Genomic DNA, 24,427 nt, shown 5'->3' on the forward strand with positions numbered 1-24,427 from the left:
CAGCAGTTCAAGCTTGGATTTATTAATATCGTCATTTGAAACCCGCCGGATGATTTATTATTTACGTAACTTCATTACTCTGAAGCTCGTACCGATAATCCGATGCTCTAAGAATATCAACCAATCTATCCCACGAATACTTTCTGAATAATTTAATTCACGTCACAGCGATGATTCCCATCATTGTTTTATATAGACATACAATATATATAATATACACTACTCCGTCCTATTTTATCCTTCTTATAATTTTCGACGTCAATTATTCGCTCTCTTTTGTTTCAATGATACGTCTATTTACGGATATACATATGTAGGGATTTAATTGAATTTCATATGTAAAAGCTTTTAATTGAACACTTATTAGATAGTATCAAAAATATCTTATCATCCCGTGCAATGACCTCGACAGAAGATTGTATTTTAATTTTTTAAAATCTCCTTTAAATTATTATTAAATAATTATAATTAGTAAAAATTTTTTCCATACAAATTAGATTCAAAAATGCGTTAAAAATTAAAATTAAAAAAAATTACAATAAAGCTTTTATAATTTTCATTTTTTAATTAAAAATTGACCTTTAAAAAATTTTTGATTAAAAAATTACAATAAAATTTTTATAATTTTCATTTTTTAATTCAAAATTTTTTATTAAAAAATTCGCGATAAAATTAAATTAAAAAATGCGTCAAAAATTAAAATTAAAAAAAATTACAATAAAATTTTTAGAATTTTCATTTTTTAATTCAAAATTGTCCTTTAAAAAATTTTCAATTGAAAAATTCGCGATAAAATTAGATGAAAAAACGCGTCAAAAATTAAAAGAAAAAAAATTACAATAAAATTTTTATTTTTTAATTAAAAATTGTCCTTTAAAAAATTTTTATTAAAAAATTCGCGATAAAATTAGATTAAAAAACACGTCAAAAATTAAAATAAAGAAAAATTACAGTAAAATTTATAAAATGTTCATTTTTTACTTTAAAATTGTCCTGTAAAAAATTTGTTATTAAAAAATTTGCGATAAAAATACAAAATAAAGAGACTATCCTCTTGTACGCATTTATTTTATTTATTTATTTATCACTTTATCAGGAAATAAAAATATTAATGCTTGAATGCTTTAAAATAAAAGAAAATTTGTCGAATAATCAAAAAGTAACACAGAATTGTTGGCTTATAAAATAAATTCAATATTATTTATAATATGTATATACAACACCGGTTGTCGGCAAACAGTCTCGTTCGTATTCGGTCGATTCTTAAGTTGCCCTTGAATTTGCGGTATGTTTGCTATCGCTCGATTGTAACCGACAAGCAAGCCAAGCACGTGCAACTTGTGTTGGAGGTCGAATCAAAAGACCACGAGCTGAGAAACAAGAATAAGGAACAAGGGCGCATGATACGAACGGGGATAAAGATTTTAATATAAAACGTGAAGTGTGTTTTGGAATTAATCAGCACATACTAATGTAATTATTTAAGAAAATCTTTATTCTTCAGTCCTTATTACATTGGTTTAAATTACCTAATAGTTTTTTTTTAAAGCAAATATTTTACCAATCCATTGTAAAAAGTCGCGCAGTGATAAAAAATGTGTTACGTCAGACTAAAAATTGAATAAGCTAGTAGACAAATAGAGTATAACTACACAGAAAGAAGAATGTTTTTGACTGGGGAACAAAATTCTTGGCTCAAGAAAATTTTCGGGTGCCTGAAAGAAGACCGAAGTTGTGTTGGAAGTAATTTTTTCTTAATTCAAATTATCATAAATACTTGATACAATAAATTTTTATATTTGATCAAAATTTTTAGATACTTTAGGAAAGCAGCGCCACCTACTTCAGCTGAGAAAAAAATTTCCTCACCTTGAAAAAATTTTTCTCTTGAATATTTTATGCCTATTTTATATTATTTTAGGGTGCAATTATACATATTGAATGGAAAAAAAAGATGAAATATTATTTGATCCTCCCATTTGACATGTTAATCAATAAAAATATTAATAAAAAGTTATTTCTATCTTTATATTTAATTTTTTGGAGCAAGAGAGAAATTTTCTCGAGACAAGAAAATTTACTTCTATCAAGAACTAAATTTTTTGGAGCAAGAGGCTGAATTTTCTCAAAACAAGATTTTCTTGACTTAAATAAATTTTCTTGGACCAAAATACGTATTTCTTAAAGCAAGAGAATTAATTTTGTTGGAATAAGTGAAATTTCTTGTGCCAAAAAAAAATTTTTTTCTCGCTCAAGAGAATAGCTAGGAAGAAAAATATTTTCTTGGTTCAAGTGAACTTTTTTTTCTTTATGAAAGTAATTTTTTCTTCATTCAAATTATCATAAATACTTGAAACAATAAATTTTTATATTTGATCAAGATTTTTAGATACTTTAGGGAAGCAGCGCCACCTACTTCAGCTGAGAAAAAAATTTTCTCACCGTGAAAAAATTTTTCTCTTGAATATTTGATACCCGTTTTATATTATTTTAGGGTGCAATTATACATATTGAATGAAAAAAAAAGATGAAATATTATTTGATCCTCCTATTTGACATGTTAATCAGTCAAAATATTAATCAAAATTTACTTCTATCTTTATATTTAATTTTTTGGAGCAAGAGAGAAATTTTCTCGAGACAAGAAAATTTACTTCTATCAAGAACTAAATTTTTTGGAGCTTCGAGGCTGAATTTTCTCAAAACAAAAAGATTTTCTTGACAAATAAATTTTCTTGGACCAAGATATGTATTTCTTAAAGCAAGAGAATTAATTTTGTTGGAATAAGTGAAATTTCTTCTCAAAAAAAATTTTTTTTTCACTCAAGAAAATAACTAGAAAAAAAATATTTTCTTAGCTCAAGTGAACCTTTTTTTCCGTGTACAACAGCGCGATTTGAGGCGTGCAATAACTCCCAGCCGAGGAAGAGACGGTGGTAATAATAATAAGAAGTAGATGAGGAAAGAATTGAGAATAAAGGTTTAGAAGAAGAAGCCGCAGAACGAGAGTGTCTTGAAATTACTGGCGATGGCTACGCCTCTCAGAAGAAAGTCAAGCCATTTTGTACGACAGCTTCAAATGCCTCTTCCAAACCTATTATTTTCCTTGCTATAGCTGCGTGTACGAATTCCGTCGGAAATTATTCTTAATATAATATAATATAATACTGATTAAATATAATCCAAAACTACACCTTGTAATTTTATTTGTTAAAGTATTTACAATAAACACTTGTTAAACAAATTAATAAATATTATTTTAAGTGAATTAAATTTTTTATTTAAATATAAATTTTATTGAAATTTAAATGCGTTTATAAATAGAAATTCCGTAAAAATAATTAAAAAATATAATAACAATATTTTTTTAAATATATAAATAATATTGTAATGTCTCTGTACACTCTTGGCTGGAAATAAATAAAGATAAGAAAAAAAAATATGACCTTAACAATTCAGACGGGTGTAAGTGTCTTTGTGTGAACAATAAAATTACATTGTTTCAATCAACTAATGGTTTATGTAGTTAAAAAAAATAACGTCTTAATAACATCCGCATTAACGTCTTATAGTTGATTAAATTTTTTTATTAATTACTGATATCTGATCGTTAATTATCAAAAGCACTTAGTTCCGCGGTAATAATTGAAGAAAAAAATTTTTTATGTTATTTAATTTTTATCAGTTGCTTCGGTATTAATTCAGCCGAATTAATTGATAAATATTGCCACATATATATTATAATTATTAATAAAACTGTTAACAAAAATAATTATCCCGCCAATCGATAATTTATTGTAAATAAAAATGATTATTGGAAAAAATCAACTTCGATAAATCTGTTATCAAATTTTCCAGTCTCGTCAACATTAATGCATCGTAATTAAATATTTATTATTAATATAAATATTATTATAAATTTATTTATAAAATTAAATCGTCTTACTTAAATTTAATAAATGTAATAAAAAATTACTGCTACCAATCGAAGCTCTTTTTCAAACCCAAGAATTTATTAATGACATTTTACGATAAAGTTATCGCACCAGAAAAGTTGTAACGCGTTCCCGCGGGTCGACATTGAACGCTACAATATAGAACAGATATCAACTTATTCTTATTCGTGTGTTCTTCTTCTTCTTTTCGAACTTTTTATTCTTTTTTGGAACAGCGAGCAGAAAAAGAAGACATGGAAGGTCTGCGTGCCCCGAGGAATGCCGTAATATCAATCATCGACGAAACCCACGGGTTCCACGAAAATCTTGGTCCTCTACATTGCAATTCATCTCCGTCTTTTTCTCTCTTCCTTTATCTTTCAATACTCCTGAATTCAAAACTTTTCTCTCAATTCTCATTTTTTTGTTTTTTTTTTTTCAACTTATCTTTTAACCGTTCTGTCATTTTTATTTTTACCTTATATTACGTTTCCTCGTTATGACTTGCTTTACGACTCTAACTCTTTTCACACGCGGCATTGCGCAATAACAATTTAATTCCTGTATAACTACTTATAGTTTCGTTTTATTTTTGGAACTGATACTTCATGAAATTGATTGGATATAATAATAATTTTAGTTTTTTAATTACATCAACCGTGTAATTACGATTTTGTAACTGCGATTAGTTGAAAAAAAAACTGCGATATCGTTCATTGACAAATTTATAAAAAAATTTAGAACTCCATTCAATAAAATTTTTTATTTTTAAATTGAATAATAGAATTAACTAGCAACCTTGCAATCACTATGTGACTGCCGTGACTTGTGAATTGAAAAAAATTAAAATTTTGTTTTATTAAATAATGAATTTTGTTAAATTGCACTGTACTTTCTTAAATATTGATTTTATTAAAGATATAAGCTCATCCCGATGATACACTCATCAAGAGCTTTCATTTGAGTACCCACATGCATTTTGATATATTTTTCATATATACCTATGTATAAATATATAAAATATATGAAAAATTGATGTGGGTACTCAAATGAAAGGTCTTGATAAGTGCAACATCAGGATGAGCTTATATCTTGAAAAATGTCAATAGTTCACAAGATACAAGGTTATTTCTTAATTATGTTAAATTGCACTGTACTTTCTTAAATATTGACGTTTTTCAAGATATAAGCTCATCCCGAAGATACACTCATCAAGAGCTTTCATTTAAGTACCCACATGCATTTTGATATATTTTTCATATATACCTATATATAAATATATAAAATATATGAAAAATTGATGTGGGTACTCAAATGAAAAGTCTTGATAAGTGCAACATCGGGATGAGCTTATATCGTGAAAAATGTCAATAGTTTAGAAGATACAAGATCATTTCTCAATTATGTTAAATTGCACTGTACTTTCTTAAATATTGACGTTTTTCAAGATATAAGCTCATCCCGAAGATACACTCATCAAGAGCTTTCATTTAAGTAGCCACATGCATTTTGATATATTTTTCATATATACCTATGTATAAATATATAAAATATATGAAAAATTGATGTGGGTACTCAAATGAAAGGTCTTGATAAGTGCAACATCAGGATGAGCTTATATCTTGAAAAATGTCAATAGTTCACAAGATACAAGGTTATTTCTTAATTATGTTAAATTGCACTGTACTTTCTTAAATATTGACGTTTTTCAAGATATAAGCTCATCCCGAAGATACACTCATCAAGAGCTTTCATTTAAGTACCCACATGCATTTTGATATATTTTTCATATATTCATAGATATAAATATTTAAAATATATGAAAAATTGATGTGGGTATTCAAATCAAAAGTCTTGATGAGTGTAACATCGGGATGAGCTTATATTTTTAAAAATGTCAATAATTCACAAGATACAAGGTCATTTCTTAATTATGCATCTAAAGATAGATTATTTTCGAATGCAGCCTCAATGCTTATCATCATAAATTGTCTATCGGTGAGAATTAAATGAAACCTTGAAAAGTCACAAATTCAAGTCAAGATCTTTCTAATGATACTAAATTTGACCATAAAAACCCATTTTATCATATAAATACACTAGCTACAAAATTTTTCTTATTCTCTTAAGAATGTAGATTAGGTTCTTTTTTAATTAACACAATTATGAAATAATTTTTGAATAATTAAATTTGTGAATAAATAAATCAAAACTGATTTTAAAACAAAATATCTCATTGATAAAATTTTCTTATCAGTAGACACACCCAAAATATCTTTTATTGCATCATACCACAGTTGAGTGTTAAATTTAAACCTCACATATTTTTATAATAAAACAATTCTAATTAAAGGGAGCTATCATTAGTCCGAACAATTTTATAAATAACCTGGACTATTATTTTAAAGAATTTTTGGAAAAAAAAAAAAAGTAAAAACATTAAACCGAGATCGAAAGAGCATTAAAGATAGCGAGTAAGGGGCTCGCGAATGAAGTGGAGGGATCATAACGAAAACTAAAGGTAAAAAAGTACAAGAAGTATCGAAGAAGAGGATTGAAGCAGCCGGATCCTCCTCTGACTCGTAGCCTTGGACTTGACTCGAAGGAATGCGCCGTACACTGACCTCCACTCTACTCACTCACCTACTCGGTTACTCGCTTGCTCCCTCAATTTCCTTCCATCGTGTGGGCGCCGCCGCCGCTGTCGCGTTCCTCAGCAACTCTGCGGTACGCGGCCTCCTTTATTTCATCTTCTCATCCTTTTTTTTATTTTTCTTTTGTCTCGTCAAGACTCTTATTCGTTCTCTCTATACATCTATCCTCTTGATGCTATATTTCTGATAAAATCGACTTAAATAACCATTTACATTGTTTATTTATTTATTTATTTGTCTTCGCCCTAATATTGCGGGAATTACTAATTTTCGTCGGTTTATTTTTAATTAACTATTAATAATTAATTAATATAGATAGTTTCACTTTATTTACAATTTTTATTTTATATTAGTCGTGCTCATAGATTTACTTAATATTAACTATAAATAGTCATTAGTATTTTATTGCTCATATTTATTTTTATTTTCAATTACGATGGTTACGATTGTATACATCTAGTATTTGTATTTATAATTAGTCGTAAGCTTATAGTGATTGATGATAAAAAGTGAATTTATAGATTTATTATTAATCAAAATTCAGAAGATTAAAAGTTGTGACATAGTATGATGTCATTCTTTTCAATTATTTATTATTTATATAGTATATCAATTTATATACATCAAATTTAGAAAAAATTTAGTTTTAATTCTAAATTAATTGAAATAAATATAAAAATTAATTTATTTGTTTGAATGAGAATATTTATATTCGATGATATTTTGGTTTAATTTATAATACTAATTTTGGAGTATCTAAATTAATAAAACTAGCAACTTTGCAGTCACTATGTGACTGCCGTGACGTGAACTATAAAAAATTACAATTTTGCTTCATTAAACAATGACTTTTGTTAAATTGCAGTGGACTTACTTAAATATTGACGTTTTTAAAGATATAAGCTCATCCCGACATTACTCTCATCGAGACCTTTTATTTGAGTAGTCACATGCACTTTTGATATATTTTTCATATATACATATATATAGTATATATAAATATATGAAATATTGATGTGGGTACTCAAATGAAAGGTCTCGATGAGAGTAATGTCGGGGTGAGCTTATCTTTTCACAAATATCATTAGTTAACAAGATACCAAAGTCAGTTCTTAATTATTGACATTTTTTGAGTTATAAACTCATCCCGATGTTACAATCATTAAGAGCTTTCATTTGAGTACCCACATGCATTTTTGATATATTTTTCATATATATACATATTTAAAATATATATAAATATATAAAATATATGAAAAATTGATGTGGGTACTCAAATAAAAGATCTTGATAAGTCTAATATTAAGATGACCTTATCTCTTCAAAAATATCATTAGTTAACAAGATACCAAAGTCAGTTCTTAATTATTGACATTTTTTGAGTTATAAACTCATCCCGATGTTACAATCATTAAGAGCTTTCATTTGAGTACCCACATGCATTTTTGATATATTTTTCATATATACATATATATAATATATATATAAATATATGAAAAATTGATGTGGGTAATCAAATGAAATGTCTCGATGAGTATAACCTCGGGATTAGCTTATCTCTTAAAAATGTCAAAAGTTCACAAGATACCAAGGTTATTTCTTAATTATGTTAAATTGCACTGTACTTTCTCAAATATTGACATTTTTTAAAGATATAAGCTCATCCCGATGTTATAATCATCAAGAGCTTTCATTTCAGTACCCACATGTATTTTTGATATATTTTTCATATATACATATTTATAATATATATATAAATATATGAAAAATTGATGTGGGTACTCAAATGAAATGTCTTCGATGAGTATAACCTCGGGATGAGCTTATATCTTTAAAAATGTCAAAAGTTCACAAGATACAAGGTTATTTCTTAATTATGTTAAATTGCACTGTACTTTCTCAAATATTGACATTTTTTAAAGATATAAGCTCATCCCGATGTTATAATCATCAAGAGCTTTCATTTCAGTACCCACATGCATTTTTGATATATTTTTGATAACATAGATTATTTGAATCAAATAAATATGAACCAATTAAAAATTTCTTCTTAAAATTCACCCTCATTAAATTTATCTCTCAGTAATTTTAGATAAATACATTACTCTTACAGAGTCAAAAACACAAAAATAAAGACGCAGACAGTATGGCTACAGCAGTCAATAAAACTTGATATATTTTTCATAAAAAGCCATCTATCTCCCCGTGTAACACGCTGACAGTAGCGCAAGTATGTGTACCGATTATTTCTAGTCACTGCTATCTAATATTTTTGTTTTATTTTTATTTTTAACCGTCAATAAGTTATCGATAAGAAAAAATACATTGTCTTGGTACTAAATAAAGTTGAAAAAGATCCGAGTTTTATTCGCAATCTTATATATTTTTATTCTTGTTATTATTGAACCGTGAAGATAAAAAATTTTTTTGTGACGCAGGTGGATGATATGATAGGGAATAAGTGTGTGATATGAAGCCGTAATCGATGTTTGATTTGATAATAATAGAATAGTTGTGATTATAAGAAAATATAATGTGATATCAAGGACACTTGATGAATATTCTGATACACGATTTTTAAATCTTCTACTACTACTACGTACAACCTTCGATCTTAAAATAGATCCCGGATGACTTTAAACCAATGAGAGAAAATCGTATAGAGATATAGAGGTGGACACACAAGTTTGCTCGTTTATCTTATTGTAAATGCGACTGAATAGAGATGAGCATATGAATATATGTTTACATCTGTACACACATCACACATATACATCATCAATATACATATGGGAGAATTTGTATGTATGTGTTTGGATTGTATTAATAATCAGACCGGTTCTGTCGTTAAATAACTGCGTTAATGAAATTTATAAAGTGATTATGTTGATATTGATAAATAGAATAATTGTTTTACTAATAATTATTTTATCTTTGACGTCATTCTCATTTTTTGACATAGTTTAAATATAATCTTTTGATAATATAATTAATGATAATCATTTATACCAAATAAAAACTCATCAAATTTTTTGCACTTGATTTCGACGATTAAATTTATCCAACAATTTTTTTTTAGATGTAATTTTATAGATAAAAAAATATTTTTATCGGCTCTTCTTTATCTATAAATTTATTGATTATAAAGGCATGTAATTTATATTTTGATTTAACTTTTTTATTTTTGGTGAATATCTGTGACATAAATAAAAATTAATCAGAGATTAATGACCTGAAGAATTATTTATTTATTTTTTTTTTTTACTTAATAGGTTATCGTTTTTTATTTATATCTTAAAAGTATAAAAATTATTGGTCAATGTAAAAATTGTTTGGTTAAAAATTTTTTGATTTAAATTTGATGTTTAATTTTTTTAAAATGATATTAATTTCATGACATCATTTTATGAAAGTTATTATATATATATTATAAAAAGTCTTGAACGTAAAAATTAATTCATGATGAGTCAAACTTTATTTTATGTCACAATATAACTGCGTCACAATAAAAATTCCCGAGTTCATGACTTTTTATTGCATATATATTATTATCATAAGTTCAAATAATATATTTGTAAAATAATTAAAGGGAAATTTATTTTAAAATTTGTTCCAGAAGACGTGAGCTATAGAAACGTCGAAATCACGTCTGCCTTTACGCACCTGCCTCAAAAAGGTGAGTACTCTAAAAATATTTTCTATTTTCAAAAATAACAAAAGTATGCATTTATATAAATAAATGAGTATTTTTCCACCAACCTGAGGCACAATCGGACTTTAGAAATTTTACTTGACAAAAATAAGCATTTCTGTTATTAAATATAAATGTATTAATACTCCAACACAATAAAATGATTGAATAATTGGTCAGTATATTGAATTACATCAGACACCAGTTATATATCTTTTATTAGCTTATTTTATTATAAACATCAAAATAACTCAGAGTTTATTAAACGTCAGTATCGATTATTTATATAAGTATTGCATGCCTCATAAGCGAAGCGGATGAGGTTGTGCTCTACAATCGCCTTACAAAAATCAAGCGATTTTTTGAACTAAAATTGTCACTATTTATTTTCTATCGCACTTGTAGAACAATATTTACATATAAATGTAATGGAAAAAAAACTAGTTTTAACACTTATGACATTTTTAAAAGGCATTTTGCTTTTTGAATAAATTAAAAAATTGTTTGAAAAAATTATTCCGTGGACGTCCGGCTGTCAAATGTATGTATGGAAACTGGCGTGATCACGATAACTGCCGAAAAACTTAACTGATCAAGTCCATTTATTTTTTATACGCTTCAGTATGATTTAAAACTAAGTCCTTTTGAAGATCACGGTCTAATTTGATGTAGTTTATTTAAAATTAGCAATAAAATAAAAATCCACTAATCGTTTGTATATCTATATCTATGTAAATAAGGTTCGTTTGCAATACATGCGCAGTACCTTTTCTTTTCTGGGTGGACAATGGCGCGAAAGATTTAAAAGTATGTGCATTTTATTTTAATTAATTTTATTATGGAAAATGAGATTATGAGGCGTCTACTTTTGGATTTTCCAAATTTTTGCACGCCTCATAAGTGAAGCGGATGAGGCTGTGCCCTACACTCGCCTTACAAAAATCAAGCGATTTCTTGAACTAAAATTGTCACTATTTATTTTCTATCGCACTTGTAGAACAATATTTACATATAAATGTAATGGAAAAAAAACTAGTTTTAACACTTATGACATTTTTAAAAGGCATTTTGCTTTTTGAATAAATTAAAAAATTGTTTGAAAAAATTATTCCGTGGACGTCCGGCTGTCAAATGTATGTATGAAAACTGGCGTGATCACGATAACTGCCGAAAAACTTAACTGATCAAGTCCATTTATTTTTTATACGCTTCAGTATGATTTAAAACTAAGTCCTTTCGAAGATCACGGTCTAATTTGATGTAGTTTATTTAAAATTAGCAATAAAATAAAAATCCACTAATCGTTTGTATATCTATATCTATGTAAATAAGGTTCGTTTGCAATACATGCGCAGTACCTTTTCTTTTCTGGGTGGACAATGGCGCGAAAGATTTAAAAGTATTTGTATTTTATTTTAATCAATTTTATTATGGAAAATAAGTTTATGAGGCGTGCAATTCGGATTTTTCAAATCTTTTTATTAATATTTTTTTCATTTATTAAAAACATAGTTAAAAAATTATTTTTTATTGTACTAATTACATTAACTGCGCCAGGATTCGATCCCTAAACTCCGCGATCTTAACTTAACTTTAATAAAAAATCATTTTTCTTTTTTTTAAATTTTCGATTAAAATTTTCATTTTTATCCTAAAAAAATTAATAATAATTCGACCAAAAATAAAGATTTTTCAAAAAATGATCTTAAACCAATCAATAAATTCAATTTAATATCCTCCAACATATTAAAGCTATAAATAAATTGAATTTCATCACCTTCAAATTGATATCAATTAATTGAGTTAACAAAGCCAATACAATAAATTGCTATATTACCACTGAAATAAAAATTATTTTGACTTATAAACCAATAAACAAAGACTATAAACTAAAAAAACAGCTCAATTTTACAAAAATAAATCCAGTAATAATAATTTTATTATTATTCTTCACAATAATTAAATATCACAACTTATAATTAACATTATATTGTTATTATCAGTACAATTATTATTATAAATTTTAAGCTTGTTATCTTCCCTACTCTTACTTGACTTCCCCACTATCTTCTCTCAACTTCTAAGAATTATTTACAAAGAATTATCAGTTGCGCGGTTGGATCACTCAGTCACAACTCGACAGTTGAGTCGAGAGTATTAAATTTGCTTTATTCTCAGAAATAAATCTAAATTGGTCTCGACTCATCATTTAAATTACTAAATATTCCACTCAGTTTAAAAAAATTAGACAGACAATTAATTAACAATAATAAATCTACCTTTAATAAAAATCATTAATTGTGCAACAAGTAAAAAGTAAAAAGTGCATAATAAAAATAATAATAAAATAATCATAGGGGGGTCTGTCAGTAATTAGAGATACAAGCAAAGACAAATTGTTTAAATTCTTTACTGGCAATTGGCCTAGTTGATCGCTAACTCTCCGTATAATTTATCCACACAATACAAACATAAAAATTAATACTTACTAAAGTTTGCTCTTATATTAACATACATATGATAGTTATTATTATATTATACAGCATATCATATGTAGCGTATGTACTTTATTCGTCACAATCTATTTAATTCCCTTCTCTCCCACTCTCAATCTTATTTTTTCCCTCTCTTTTGAGCTCTTGAATATCAACAAACATACTCACACTTGCAACAAACAATTTACTTACACACATGCAAGTAAAGGATTTAAGGCAAGTAAAGTGTTCAAAAGAGTCCAAAGAGAATTATCTTCGTTGTGGTCTTCTCAACACGTAGTTTCAAAAGCAAACCCTCTTTTTTCCTCACAATCATAGACAATCTCACTGCTCTCGTTACACATTTGCAAGTGATCTAAATTTGTACGTGACTAACACTCTACTCTGCATGTCGGAGTAAAGAAGAGATAATTAAATCTTAAGTCTTAGTTTATTGTTTACACAAATAAATAATTTTATTTTTGGTTTATTAATTGCTGATAATTTGTGGAGTGAAATTAAATTGCATATTTAATATTTTACAAACGTCTGGGATATTATTAATAGTCAGTTCATATCATTGGCTAGTGGTTAAATAATAAATAGAGTGTTAGATAAATTATTTAAAGAGTCGTTGAATTTAAAATTAATTTTTTTTAATAATTTAACAGATCATTTTTTAAAAATTAAATTTAAACTTAAACTATTGGAAAAACGTACTGATATCAACAAAGAAATAAAATACTAGGCTGAAAATAACAAAGCATTATCGAAAGATAACATTGTAGAGTTTTATTGAACTATTATTATTTTACGATGAGTTATTATTATTTTTTAGATGATTGTTAAATTTATTAGACATTCTACACATATTTTTTTATTATATTATCGTCAAAAATATAAAAAAACTTGATAATAAAAGCTATAAAAAAATACTTTTAAACTGTTGAGCTGTGATAAGTGAGTTTGTGTATTTTTATTTATGTGTGTATGTATTAAAAATAGCTGATGAAAAAAAAAATAAGCCAAATGTTTGATGTTTGATAATAAAGTTAAACAAATCTAAAATAAATTATCAAAATAAAATATGAAGGTGTCGGTAGACCAGAGAAGTGCATTTAGTCCGTACAATTCTAAAACCGTGCGTGCCTCACCTGTGTACTTAGCACCAAGCTTACCGGACATGTGTATCGTATGTGTAGACATGGCGAGGGACACGCCGGGCTCGCCGATGTCGCGACCACGTGACCTGGCCGCTGGGGGCGCTACGGCAACCCTTACTTCCGGCGCTTATCATGTCTCCACCACCGACCCACAGACTTTGCATGATCACGCGCTCCAGCAAAAAATACTCGAGGTAATGTAATATTAAGATACTTTTTTATTATTTATAAGCTGAGCTGTTTTTGTTTTCATCAAACGAATCGTCGTCAAAATAGTTAGATGTTTTTGTAGACATTAAATCAATTGATAAAAAAAAAATAAGGGTATTTTTTAAATCAAAATTTTTAAGTTCAAATTTTTGTCAAGTAAACATAAAAATATGGTAAATATTTACAATCGGGGTCAACCATTTTAATTTTCATTTTTTTTAATGAAATTTCTATTTGATTTTATTGATATATTTTTTGAAAAATACAAAAAAATTAACAATTTAAAAAAAAAATTGATTATCACAATTTTAACAAATTTATAAATTTTTTAGAAAATTGTGATATTCAATTTTTTTTTATTGTTCGTATTTTTCAAAAGAAATATATCAAAAAAATATGAAGTAGAAATTTTATCCAAAAACATGAAAGTCAAAATTTTTTCCAACTTTTGAAGGCAAAAAAGCTATCGAAATCTTAACTTTTTTTTTACGACATTTTTTATTACAAATACGCCGTAAAAACAAGCAGAATAAAAAAAATTCGAAAATATCAATTTTTTACCTAGTTATAGCCAAAAATAGGGTTATCCCCACTTGTAAATAATTACCGAAGAGGTAAATATTTACAAGTGGGGTCAACTATATTAATTTTCATTTTTTTGAACGAAATTTCTATTTGATTTTATTGATATATTTTTTTTTTTTGAAAAATACATAAAAAAATGAACAATTCAAAAAAAAAAGGTTGATTATTACAATTTTAACAAATTTTCAAAAAAATTTATAAATTTTTTAGAAAATTGTTATTCAACTTTTTTTTTAAATTGTACTTTTCAAAAAAAAATATATCAAAAACATCAAAAAAATATGAAATAGAAATTTTATCCAAAAACACGAGGGCCAAAATTTTTTCCAACTTTTCAAGGCAAAAAAGTTATCAAAATTTTTATTTTTTCTTTCACGACATTTTTTATTATAAATGCGCCGAAAAAACAAGCAGAATAAAAAAAAATTTGAAAATGTTAATTTTTCACCTAGTTATTGACCCCACTTGTAAATAATTACCAAAAGTTTTAGAACTTGGGGTAAAATTTGGTGTCTATGTATAAAAAAAAATTAAATCATCACTTTAACATACAATTGAACATGTTTTGCGCAATGAATAAAATTAATCTGTACTTAATAATATCAAGAAACTTTTCTAAAAAAAATTGAAAAAAGTTTACTCTCGAACGGTCAAGTTAAATGTAGACCCAGATGTTTTATCACAAAGAATAAGCATCCGTACAAAATTTTCCGCATAATTAACTACCCGAATTAGTTGTATGTAACTGAATTACCTTATCGTCTTCAGTTTCAAACTTAATATCTGAATAAACAATTATATTGGAACCTTATTTAAAATAACAACAGCTTCTTGGAGCGCTAATTAAATTACTTAGTATACATTGTCTCTAAGACTTTGAATAAATAAGTCTAGAAACTGAATAGAAAGAAATTTAGACTGACGTATTAATGTAAATAATTAAAACTTTTAATCACAATTTCCTCGTCACAATTTACATAATAAAGAGATTTAATTTATTGATTACTACCAAGTACTTAAAACGAGAGCCATTGTCCAATTGTTAGAATTTATTGAGAGTAATTTATTTAACTGTAAAATATTTTTAATTACTTTGATTAGATTTTGAGATTTATTAGAAAGAGAATTTGACAAGAATAATTATTAAAGTTTTGATAATATACGAGATCTCATAAGGGAATTAAATACAAAGTTCATTCTCAATAATTTAGTTAAAAACTCGTGCATTGTATTTGCGTCCCAGATAGCATTTCGTGCACGCTAGTCTACTTTGTTGCTGGAATTCACCTGCTATTTCAAGTGAGTTTCGATCCAAGCACGTGGATCTGAAGTTTCATGGCCAAGTTCAAGGACGATGGATTAAATTGCATTGATTCGAAGCCCTGCTTTTTTATTAAAATACTTCTTTTACTCAATTGGGCTTCGTTCATTGATAGAAAGATTTATTTATATAAAAAAATATTTGTTAATAGTTAACAAATTATTTATTAGACACCATTTTTTAGTATTAAAAAAATATTTTTTAGTATTTAAAGTGATTTATTTGTATTTAATAAATCTGATATTCATTTATTAAATATTAATAAATCTTTTTAAACACTAACAAATATTTGCTAAGGACTAAAAAGGGGTCTCTAATAAATGATTTGTTAAATATTATCAAATATTTTTAATTATAAATAAATCCTATCAGTGTGTATAAATAAAAAATGCCATTCGGCAGCCGAAATGAAAGTAGATTTCATGAGGAATAGAATTAAAAACTACTAGGATTAAATACCAAAAAAATAAATAATGTTCAATAAAGAAAGAGAAGAATTATTGTACTTCAGTACTTTTCAGCCAGTTTTGTATAGATAAAACGACTGCAAGAGTAAAATTTCTTAAAAATGATCCTAAGATGGATATTTTTTGCTTTAGAAAAAAATCTGAGCACATAAATTGAAGCTTAATGACGCGTTCAAAAGCTATTTGAAGGAGAAGTAGTAAAAGTATCAAATTTTCAAAATTTCAAAATTTTTAAATGATGTTATTTCTAAACTATTTGACCGATTAAGCTCATATTTGAACTTGACCTTTCTAATAGTTGATAGAATAAGTATGTTGAGTTTCATTGAGATCCCTTAAGAATTGTTGATGCTATCGTCGTGACAAGCCGCGTTATATCGTATATGTATATATATATTATTTTTTCGGTGACCGAAAAAAGTTTCACTGAGTAAAAAATTAACTTCTTTGCTTAATCTTAATTAAAAATAAAAAATTTTTAATTATTAGATATATTCACCTGAAGATGGTATTGAGTGCTCATACCAACAATAAAAGTAGTAAAAATAAATTTAATAAATAAAAATTTAATGTAAAATTTAAAATTTGTCTAACATCAATTTGGATCGGGGATAATGGCTTTGAAATATAGAACTCTTTAATTAGTAAAAACACCGATCTTCGGAAAAAATAGTAAATTATATATATATATATTTGGATCGGGGATAATGGCTTTGAAATATAGAACTCTTTAATTAGTAAAACACCGATCTTCGGAAAAATAGTAAATTATATATATATATATATATATATATATATATATATATATATATATATATATATATATATATATATATATATATATAGCTGTATATATATATACATAATACAATATGTATATAGCAGCAACATGTGTATGTATGTATGTAGCATATGTATATGTATGTATATATAATGGCCATATTACATGTAGCTGCTGCAATATGTTACATATATATACATATATATATATATATGTATATATATATATATATATATATATATATATATATATATATATATATATATATATATATACATATATATATATATATATATATATATATATATATATATACTAGGGTGGCGCAAAAAAACCGACTATTTTTTTTTTTTTAAGTCTCGAGTGAAAAAATGTTTGTTTTTGATGTTTTAAGAGCTCTCTCCAAAGGACAGCTTAAAAAAAATTTTTTAAGATGTCGCTCCAAATTTTTTTTTAAATTCAAAAATCGTCAAAAATCGAATTTTTTTTTTTTTATTTTTTTTCTCGTTACGGTATAATTTTATAGACTAAAAAAAAATAAGTTTCTGAAAATTTCAGTTCAAAATTTGAATTTTGAAAGGTCGCTCATAATTTTTTTCAATTTTTTAGTGCATTTGTTTAGATTTTTTCGAGCGACCTTTTACTATTAAAATTAAAATTCCATGCATTTTTTTTTTTTTATTTAGTACAATAATCGATAAAAATACATCACGAGATGAACTAAAAATCAAGCACAACATAGAAAATATAATTTTTTTTTAATTTAATAATTTTATTTAATCAACTGCCAGGCGTGGGTTCGAATCCCAAGCTGGTCTTAGAAACCAGCTTGGTTGAGATTTGACCTTGCCGCGTAGGTTAAGATTTTTTCAAACCAAAAAGACCCCAACGTACCACTCCCAACACTTAAAGTCGGCGATATGACTAATTAAAAAAAAAAAAAAATTATGAGCGACCTTTCAAAATTTAAATTTTGAACTGAAACTTTCAGAAACTTATTTTTTTTTGGTCTATAAAATTATACCGTAACGAGAAAAAAAAAAAATTCGATTTTTGACGATTTTTGAAATTTTAAAAAATTTGGAGTGACCTCTTAAAAATTTTTTTTTAAGCTGTCCTTTGGTGAGGGCTCTTAAAACATCAAAAACTAACATTTTTTCACTCGAGAATCAAAAAAAAAAAAAATAGTCGGTTTTTTTGCGCCACCCTAATACATACATATATAAATTTTTGAACCATATGTATTTTCTGACTCAGTTCGTCGAGTTAGGTCGAAATATAGCAAAATTTATGAAAAGTTACGTCATGAGAACAAATACAATAGTTAGATTTTTATGAAATCTACTAAAAATAAAAAATAAATAGTTTATCTATTTTATTTTTATTAATATTAATATTATTATGTTAATTAATTGTGAAGAATAAACGGCGCGTTTATTGAAAATTGTTAATATAAATTAATGAGAGTTCAAGTGTTACACCTATTAATCACGTCAACTTATAAGCATAAAAACTAGCCTTCCCGGATACGTCCAGTAATTTTCTTTTCATACTTTATATTCAATAAAAACATCACGTAATAAATACTAAACTTGAGAATTAAACATTAATAAAAAAATTATTACTTTACAGTGGCGAATAATTACATTATTTATTCTATTTTTAACTTAAAAAAAACAATAATAATAATAACAAGTTATTAAACAATTTTTTTAATTTCATAAAAATATTTGAATAATATTACTAAAACCGGTTTTTATGTTGTAAAAATAGTATTATGTAATTACAAACGTGTTTTTAGAAATTATAATTACGAAAAATGTTGTTACGATCTTTAATTAATCTTCATTTCATTTTTTATCGAGATTAAGAATAAATAGAATTAAAATTAGAGCCTAAAATTATTTCTTCTTTTTTTTTGGATTAATATGTTTTTTATTTAATTAAAAAAGAAGTTTTCTTTAAGTCCATCGGCTACTACGCCGAAAAAAAATCAATTCTGAGTATTTTTTGTTTGACTAGAATCGAATCAATATTTACGTTAAAGAAGTAAAGATGGAGGTTACTTCATCTTCGTTATCTCTAAGAGTTTTTTCTTGGATCAATAATCGTTATTTTTAACTTGAGTAAAGTCATTCGATTTAACTTATGTAGAGATTACATAGAGAGAAAAAAGGAAACCACTTGAATTGCAAGAGTAAACTTATATTATTACGGGACGGAAAGTTGCTATAGGGCCACCGGATAAGAAATCAATTTTGATTAAAGGTTCAAGGTCAAGGAAAATTCTATTGCGCATTTTAGAATTAATAATTATTGAGAAGTAAATAATTTATATTGAAAGCTATGAAATATTCACTCATAAAAAAAATTTATGTTGTAAGTATATCTAAAAATATATAATATATATTAAGAATTTGGTGTAAAAATATATTTAAAAAAATTATCGAGTTTAAAATAAATTTTTAAATAATTTTTATTATATATTTTTAATGGACTGTAAAAATATATTAAATGAGTATAAACATTAACTATTAAATATATGTTTTATTTATTCATTTTTTTTATATTTTTTCATGTTTGTTTTACGAAAAAAGAAAAATCGAAAAATTACATTATAAATAGTAATAAGTGAGGGGATTTTGCCCCGATTTAATAATTTATCATGTAAAATTTTTTATATTATGGCGAAAATATTGGTTGTAAAGAAAAATTTCAAAATATAAATTTTTCAAAATTTAATTTAAGAGAAAAAATGCCTAATAATTTTTTTAAGGCAAATAAGAGAGCAGTTATTTTAAAATTAAGATTATCATGAGATAAAATTGAAATTATTTACTATAAATTTTAATTTTAAAATCACGGGATAAATATTTATCGTATGAAAGACATTTATTATAGAAAGTTAAATTTCTTAAAAATTTGTTCTAAAATTTTTGTTTAAGATTTATATTTTTGCCGTAATATCAAAAATTCAAACTACTTATTTCAAAATTAAAGCAGAAATTCTGGTCGTAGTAATAAGCGTCACTTTGTATAAAAAAACTAGAAATATTGTAGTTCGAAATAACATTTTTCTAAATTTAAACTTTGAATTTTAATTCTCAGAGCTTTCAATGTAATATTTACATTTTAAAATTTAATTCTTACAAAATCTGAAATAATTACAATCTGAAACTGTAATTTTTCCAGCTTTTTTATATAAAGCGTGTTTATTTATTTATTTATTTATTTGTGTTGACAAGTTTTGAATTTTTTAATGATCGGCAAAAAAAAAAAATCTTTAGACTCAAAATAATTGTATTTATTGGAATAAAAATTTCTCCATAGTCTTAACAAAAAATAACTTCACAAAACAATAAATAAAAATAACAGTTATGAGTAAAATCGTGTATAATAGCAATTTACCTTATGAGAGTAATTTGATCGATGGGAAGCAAAAATTATTGATATTTTCAAAGCAATTCTAGTTTGCTTAATCACATAGTAATTTTGCGAACCTTTTTCAGCGTATCCAAGCACACGCTATTATTATATTGAATAGAGTATAATAAAAGTATAAAGCTAAAGTATAAAGCAGCCGCTTTATACCAGTAAAATCCATGTCCATAAATAGATAACTGAAAAATAAAAGTAACAAGATTAATTTTACTCGTTACACTGCGGACGTGTTCAATTGTACCACCAGTTTGGTCACTCGTTTCGTCTCATTGCCCACACACTTCCTTAGAAGTATTTAATTCGAGAATTTATATCTTAACTCTTATTTACTTAATAACTAAGCTTATCAAAAATGAATAATTAAAAAAAAATAACTTAACATAGCCACCAACTAGCTAGAATCCTGAACGTGTTATCTAACAAAAGCTTTGATGGAAAAAAAAAGAGTCGAGGGTAGAACGTAACCTTTGAGGTATCTGGGTTTGGTTCCAGCTACAGCAGCATCATCAGCTCCAGCAGCAAATTCTACGGCAGCAGTACCAGGCACAAGAGCGACATCTTGTCGAGGTGCATGAACATCAATTACATCAATTGAAGGTAGTCCATGACTCATTTATATTTTTTTCGCTTACTTTCAATGAACTATATTCTATTTTTACACGTTTATTCGATTATCCAAATTGAATTAATTATTATTATCGAAAAACTCGAGGTGGAATTTTACAAAATAAAATTCCGGAGTGACAGGCAAAGTAAAAAAGATAAATATAAATGAGTCATGAATGTTGACTAAAAAACATAATTATGTAGCTAGCGCGGGTGACCTTAATTTTTTTATTTATTCCTGGTCTATAAATAGAACAATGAAAAGTAATGACGGTATCTAGCATTTGATTACATTAGATTTTAGCTCGTACGTCGAAAGTTCGTTGGAATATTCCATAAGTGACCGATTGCGGTATTATATAGTAGTAAAAGACATCAGAGACAAGCTAAGTTTGCTTGAGGAAGAGTACAAAAGTTGATGCTAAGGCAAGAGGGAATAAATTGGATAAAAAAATACACACTTTACTTTATTACCAATAGATACTCGTGTTTATCCTGTACGACCTTTCTCATTTATTTTTCTATTTATAAATACCAATACCTCTATTGTGTGTGTAATGCCAGACATGTTGACTATTTTTATTATTATTTTATCTATCATTGATTATGTATACAAACTTTATACTGTATAGACTGTATAAAGTACACTTAACTCCGCGTATTATATATGTAGCTGCATTTTATAAAATAATACAATGTATTAAAAGTTTAGTTGACACTGGCAGTAATAACTAGAGCTTTCAATTCATTGATAATGAAAAAATATTTTTCCCGAATAATCGATAAAGCAACAATACATTATGTTATTTTTTTATTTATTTTTTTTAGTGTATTTAAATAAATGTTTGAATATTTTATTAGGTCAGGGTTATTGGTTAATCGAATAAGGACCTTTGTTGTCAATTAATTCATGACACGTATATATATGTATATACGTCAATCAAACAGGAAGTTGATAAAATTACAATTACAGACATTGACGTATCACTCATCAAGTGAAACGGCTTCAGTTATAGAGTTGCGCAGGGATTGTTTATTTCTTTTTTTAATTTTTGACGCGGGCTTAATGATACTTTGAATTTAGTGATAATGATAATTTTTAATTAATTTTAAACTCTCCGTCGATAATTATTTATAATTTCGTCGTTATCGTCATATTCTTTCAATTATTTTATGCATTTCTATTTTTTCACATTGACCTAAATATTTTATCAATTATAATCCGCTTACGTGATACTTTTGTGTTGTTAATTTAATGATAAATCTTAATATCGGGATATTACTTTTTTTATTCAAGTAGTGTCATTTTTTATCTTTACTTGATTGATTTTTTGATAATGATTTTTGACTATAAAGTTTGATTTGAAATTCAAATTTATAAAATCAATAATAATAATAATAAATTTTAGATAAACATCATACGTGTTAATTATATGATAAGTAAATAAAATTAATGAAATTATAATATTTCGAATCTTATTTAAAAATGTTTCATTGCGCAGATGTACTTTTATTTTTTTAAGACAAGTGTTATTTTTTATAGTTTAATTTTAATGTTAAACATTAACTATTAATACAATTTTACGTATTAAAATTTATTAAACACTGTCTGTAATTAATACGTCTTATTTTGCTACATAAAAAAAAATGTTCTTGAATCAGGTATATACGGCTGCCCAATTTTAAAACACAGTAACTGCAAAATTTTTATACCTGATTTTTTTTAGTATTGCTACATTTTTTATTATTTTTAGACCTTAATTTCAAGTATTTTTTCTTAAAAATATTTCTATTCATAAATTAAATTTTTCATCAATTTGGCGGGCAAACTTTTTTTTAATAAAAAAAATTTTGAAATGTTAGTTACTGTTTTTTAAAATTGGGCAGCCGTATAGTTTTGAAGAACTTCATCTTCTTGATTTGGGTAAAAAAATTCTTAAGGTAGTACTGCCGTTACCCCAAGAGTCAAATCCTAAGACCTAACCTTATTTGATTAACGTAGTAAATTTCCCTATACTAAATCGTGTTGGAGAAAGAGAGACAGAGATAAATTTTGAATGTTTTTTATTAACAAATATTCTCATATTCTCGGAAACCATACTGATTGTTATTAAATATGTTCTAGATGTTATTTTCTCTCGTTGTCTTAATTTTTATAAGAATCTGAACGTCCAGTTTTGTGAAATAAAATAAAGTCTGTGATTTTCCATAAGGATCAATGGTAAAGGCAAAAATATGTAAATATTAATATCTTTTTTTCAGTTCTCGGTAGGACTCCAAAAATTTAAGTGGTTAATTAAGATATTATTATGTACCTATATGCCAAGTTTCATCAATTCTAAAAGCGGTAGTACTACTTTAAACTAAAAATTTTTGACTTGGTTTAAGTAAATTTTATTTGATTCAAGACAATTGCTCTCTTCAAAATTATTTTCTTAGTTCAAGAATTTCCCTTTCGAATCAAATTAATTTTTGTTTCAGTGTACAAAAATTTTATAAATTAAAAATTAATTTTCAAACCAAAAATTACAAAAATAAAAACAAACTGACGTATAAAAAATAAAATTTATAGTATGACGTATTAACAGGAATCGCCTGAGGTTGTGTGCCACCATAAAGAACAGAGGAACTAAACATCATATTTATAAATACCTATCTGATAAATAAAATAAAAAATCACATAAATCGTAACTTGGCGTTATGAAGCATAAATAATCTAAACTATTGTCGTACTTTTACTTAGGGGAAAGATTTTCTGTTGATATGATTCATTGCGAAAGTGAGAGTGTTCAGAATCGCTTACAACTGGATAGGATTATGCCGGAGTTGCTTTAGCGTATTAGTCGGTGGATTAACATCACAGAGTATTAATAATTAAAAAAAATAAAGTTCTGCTGAAAGAATATATCTTTTTGATCAATATTACGTTTACGCCGAGATTATAGAGTATGTAAAATAAAAAAATTGGTACGTGACTTATATTATTGAATCACGAGTCGCGTGTAGCACGTGCAAACGGATTTATCGATCTTTTAGACTATAATATCATCATGAGTGTTGATGTGCTTTTCATATTCCCTGCAGTTAATATCTCTTGTA

The 24,427-nt window shown here is 26.0% G+C and overlaps 1 protein-coding gene across 17 annotated transcripts in view; it reads left to right on the plus strand.

The window, feature by feature from the left end:
* The window catches only part of LOC123273887 (histone deacetylase 5), a 132,521-nt gene that overhangs the window by 75,823 nt on the left and 32,271 nt on the right, over nucleotides 1-24,427 (plus strand). For 3 of the 17 annotated variants that reach the window (XM_044741410.1, XM_044741416.1, XM_044741384.1), the window contains exons 3-5: nucleotides 10,206-10,265; nucleotides 13,957-14,111; nucleotides 21,215-21,319. In XM_044741410.1, the coding sequence (XP_044597345.1) occupies nucleotides 10,206-10,265; nucleotides 13,957-14,111; nucleotides 21,215-21,319 (320 nt within the window). Of the gene's footprint in view, nucleotides 1-10,205; nucleotides 10,266-13,721; nucleotides 14,112-21,214; nucleotides 21,320-24,427 lie in introns of those variants that run through there. The other 14 variants (XM_044741421.1, XM_044741398.1, XM_044741450.1 and 11 more) reach the window with 11 other exon arrangements.

This window comes from Cotesia glomerata, linkage group LG1 (genome assembly GCF_020080835.1).
Source record: "Cotesia glomerata isolate CgM1 linkage group LG1, MPM_Cglom_v2.3, whole genome shotgun sequence".
Taxonomy (NCBI): domain Eukaryota; kingdom Metazoa; phylum Arthropoda; class Insecta; order Hymenoptera; family Braconidae; genus Cotesia; species Cotesia glomerata.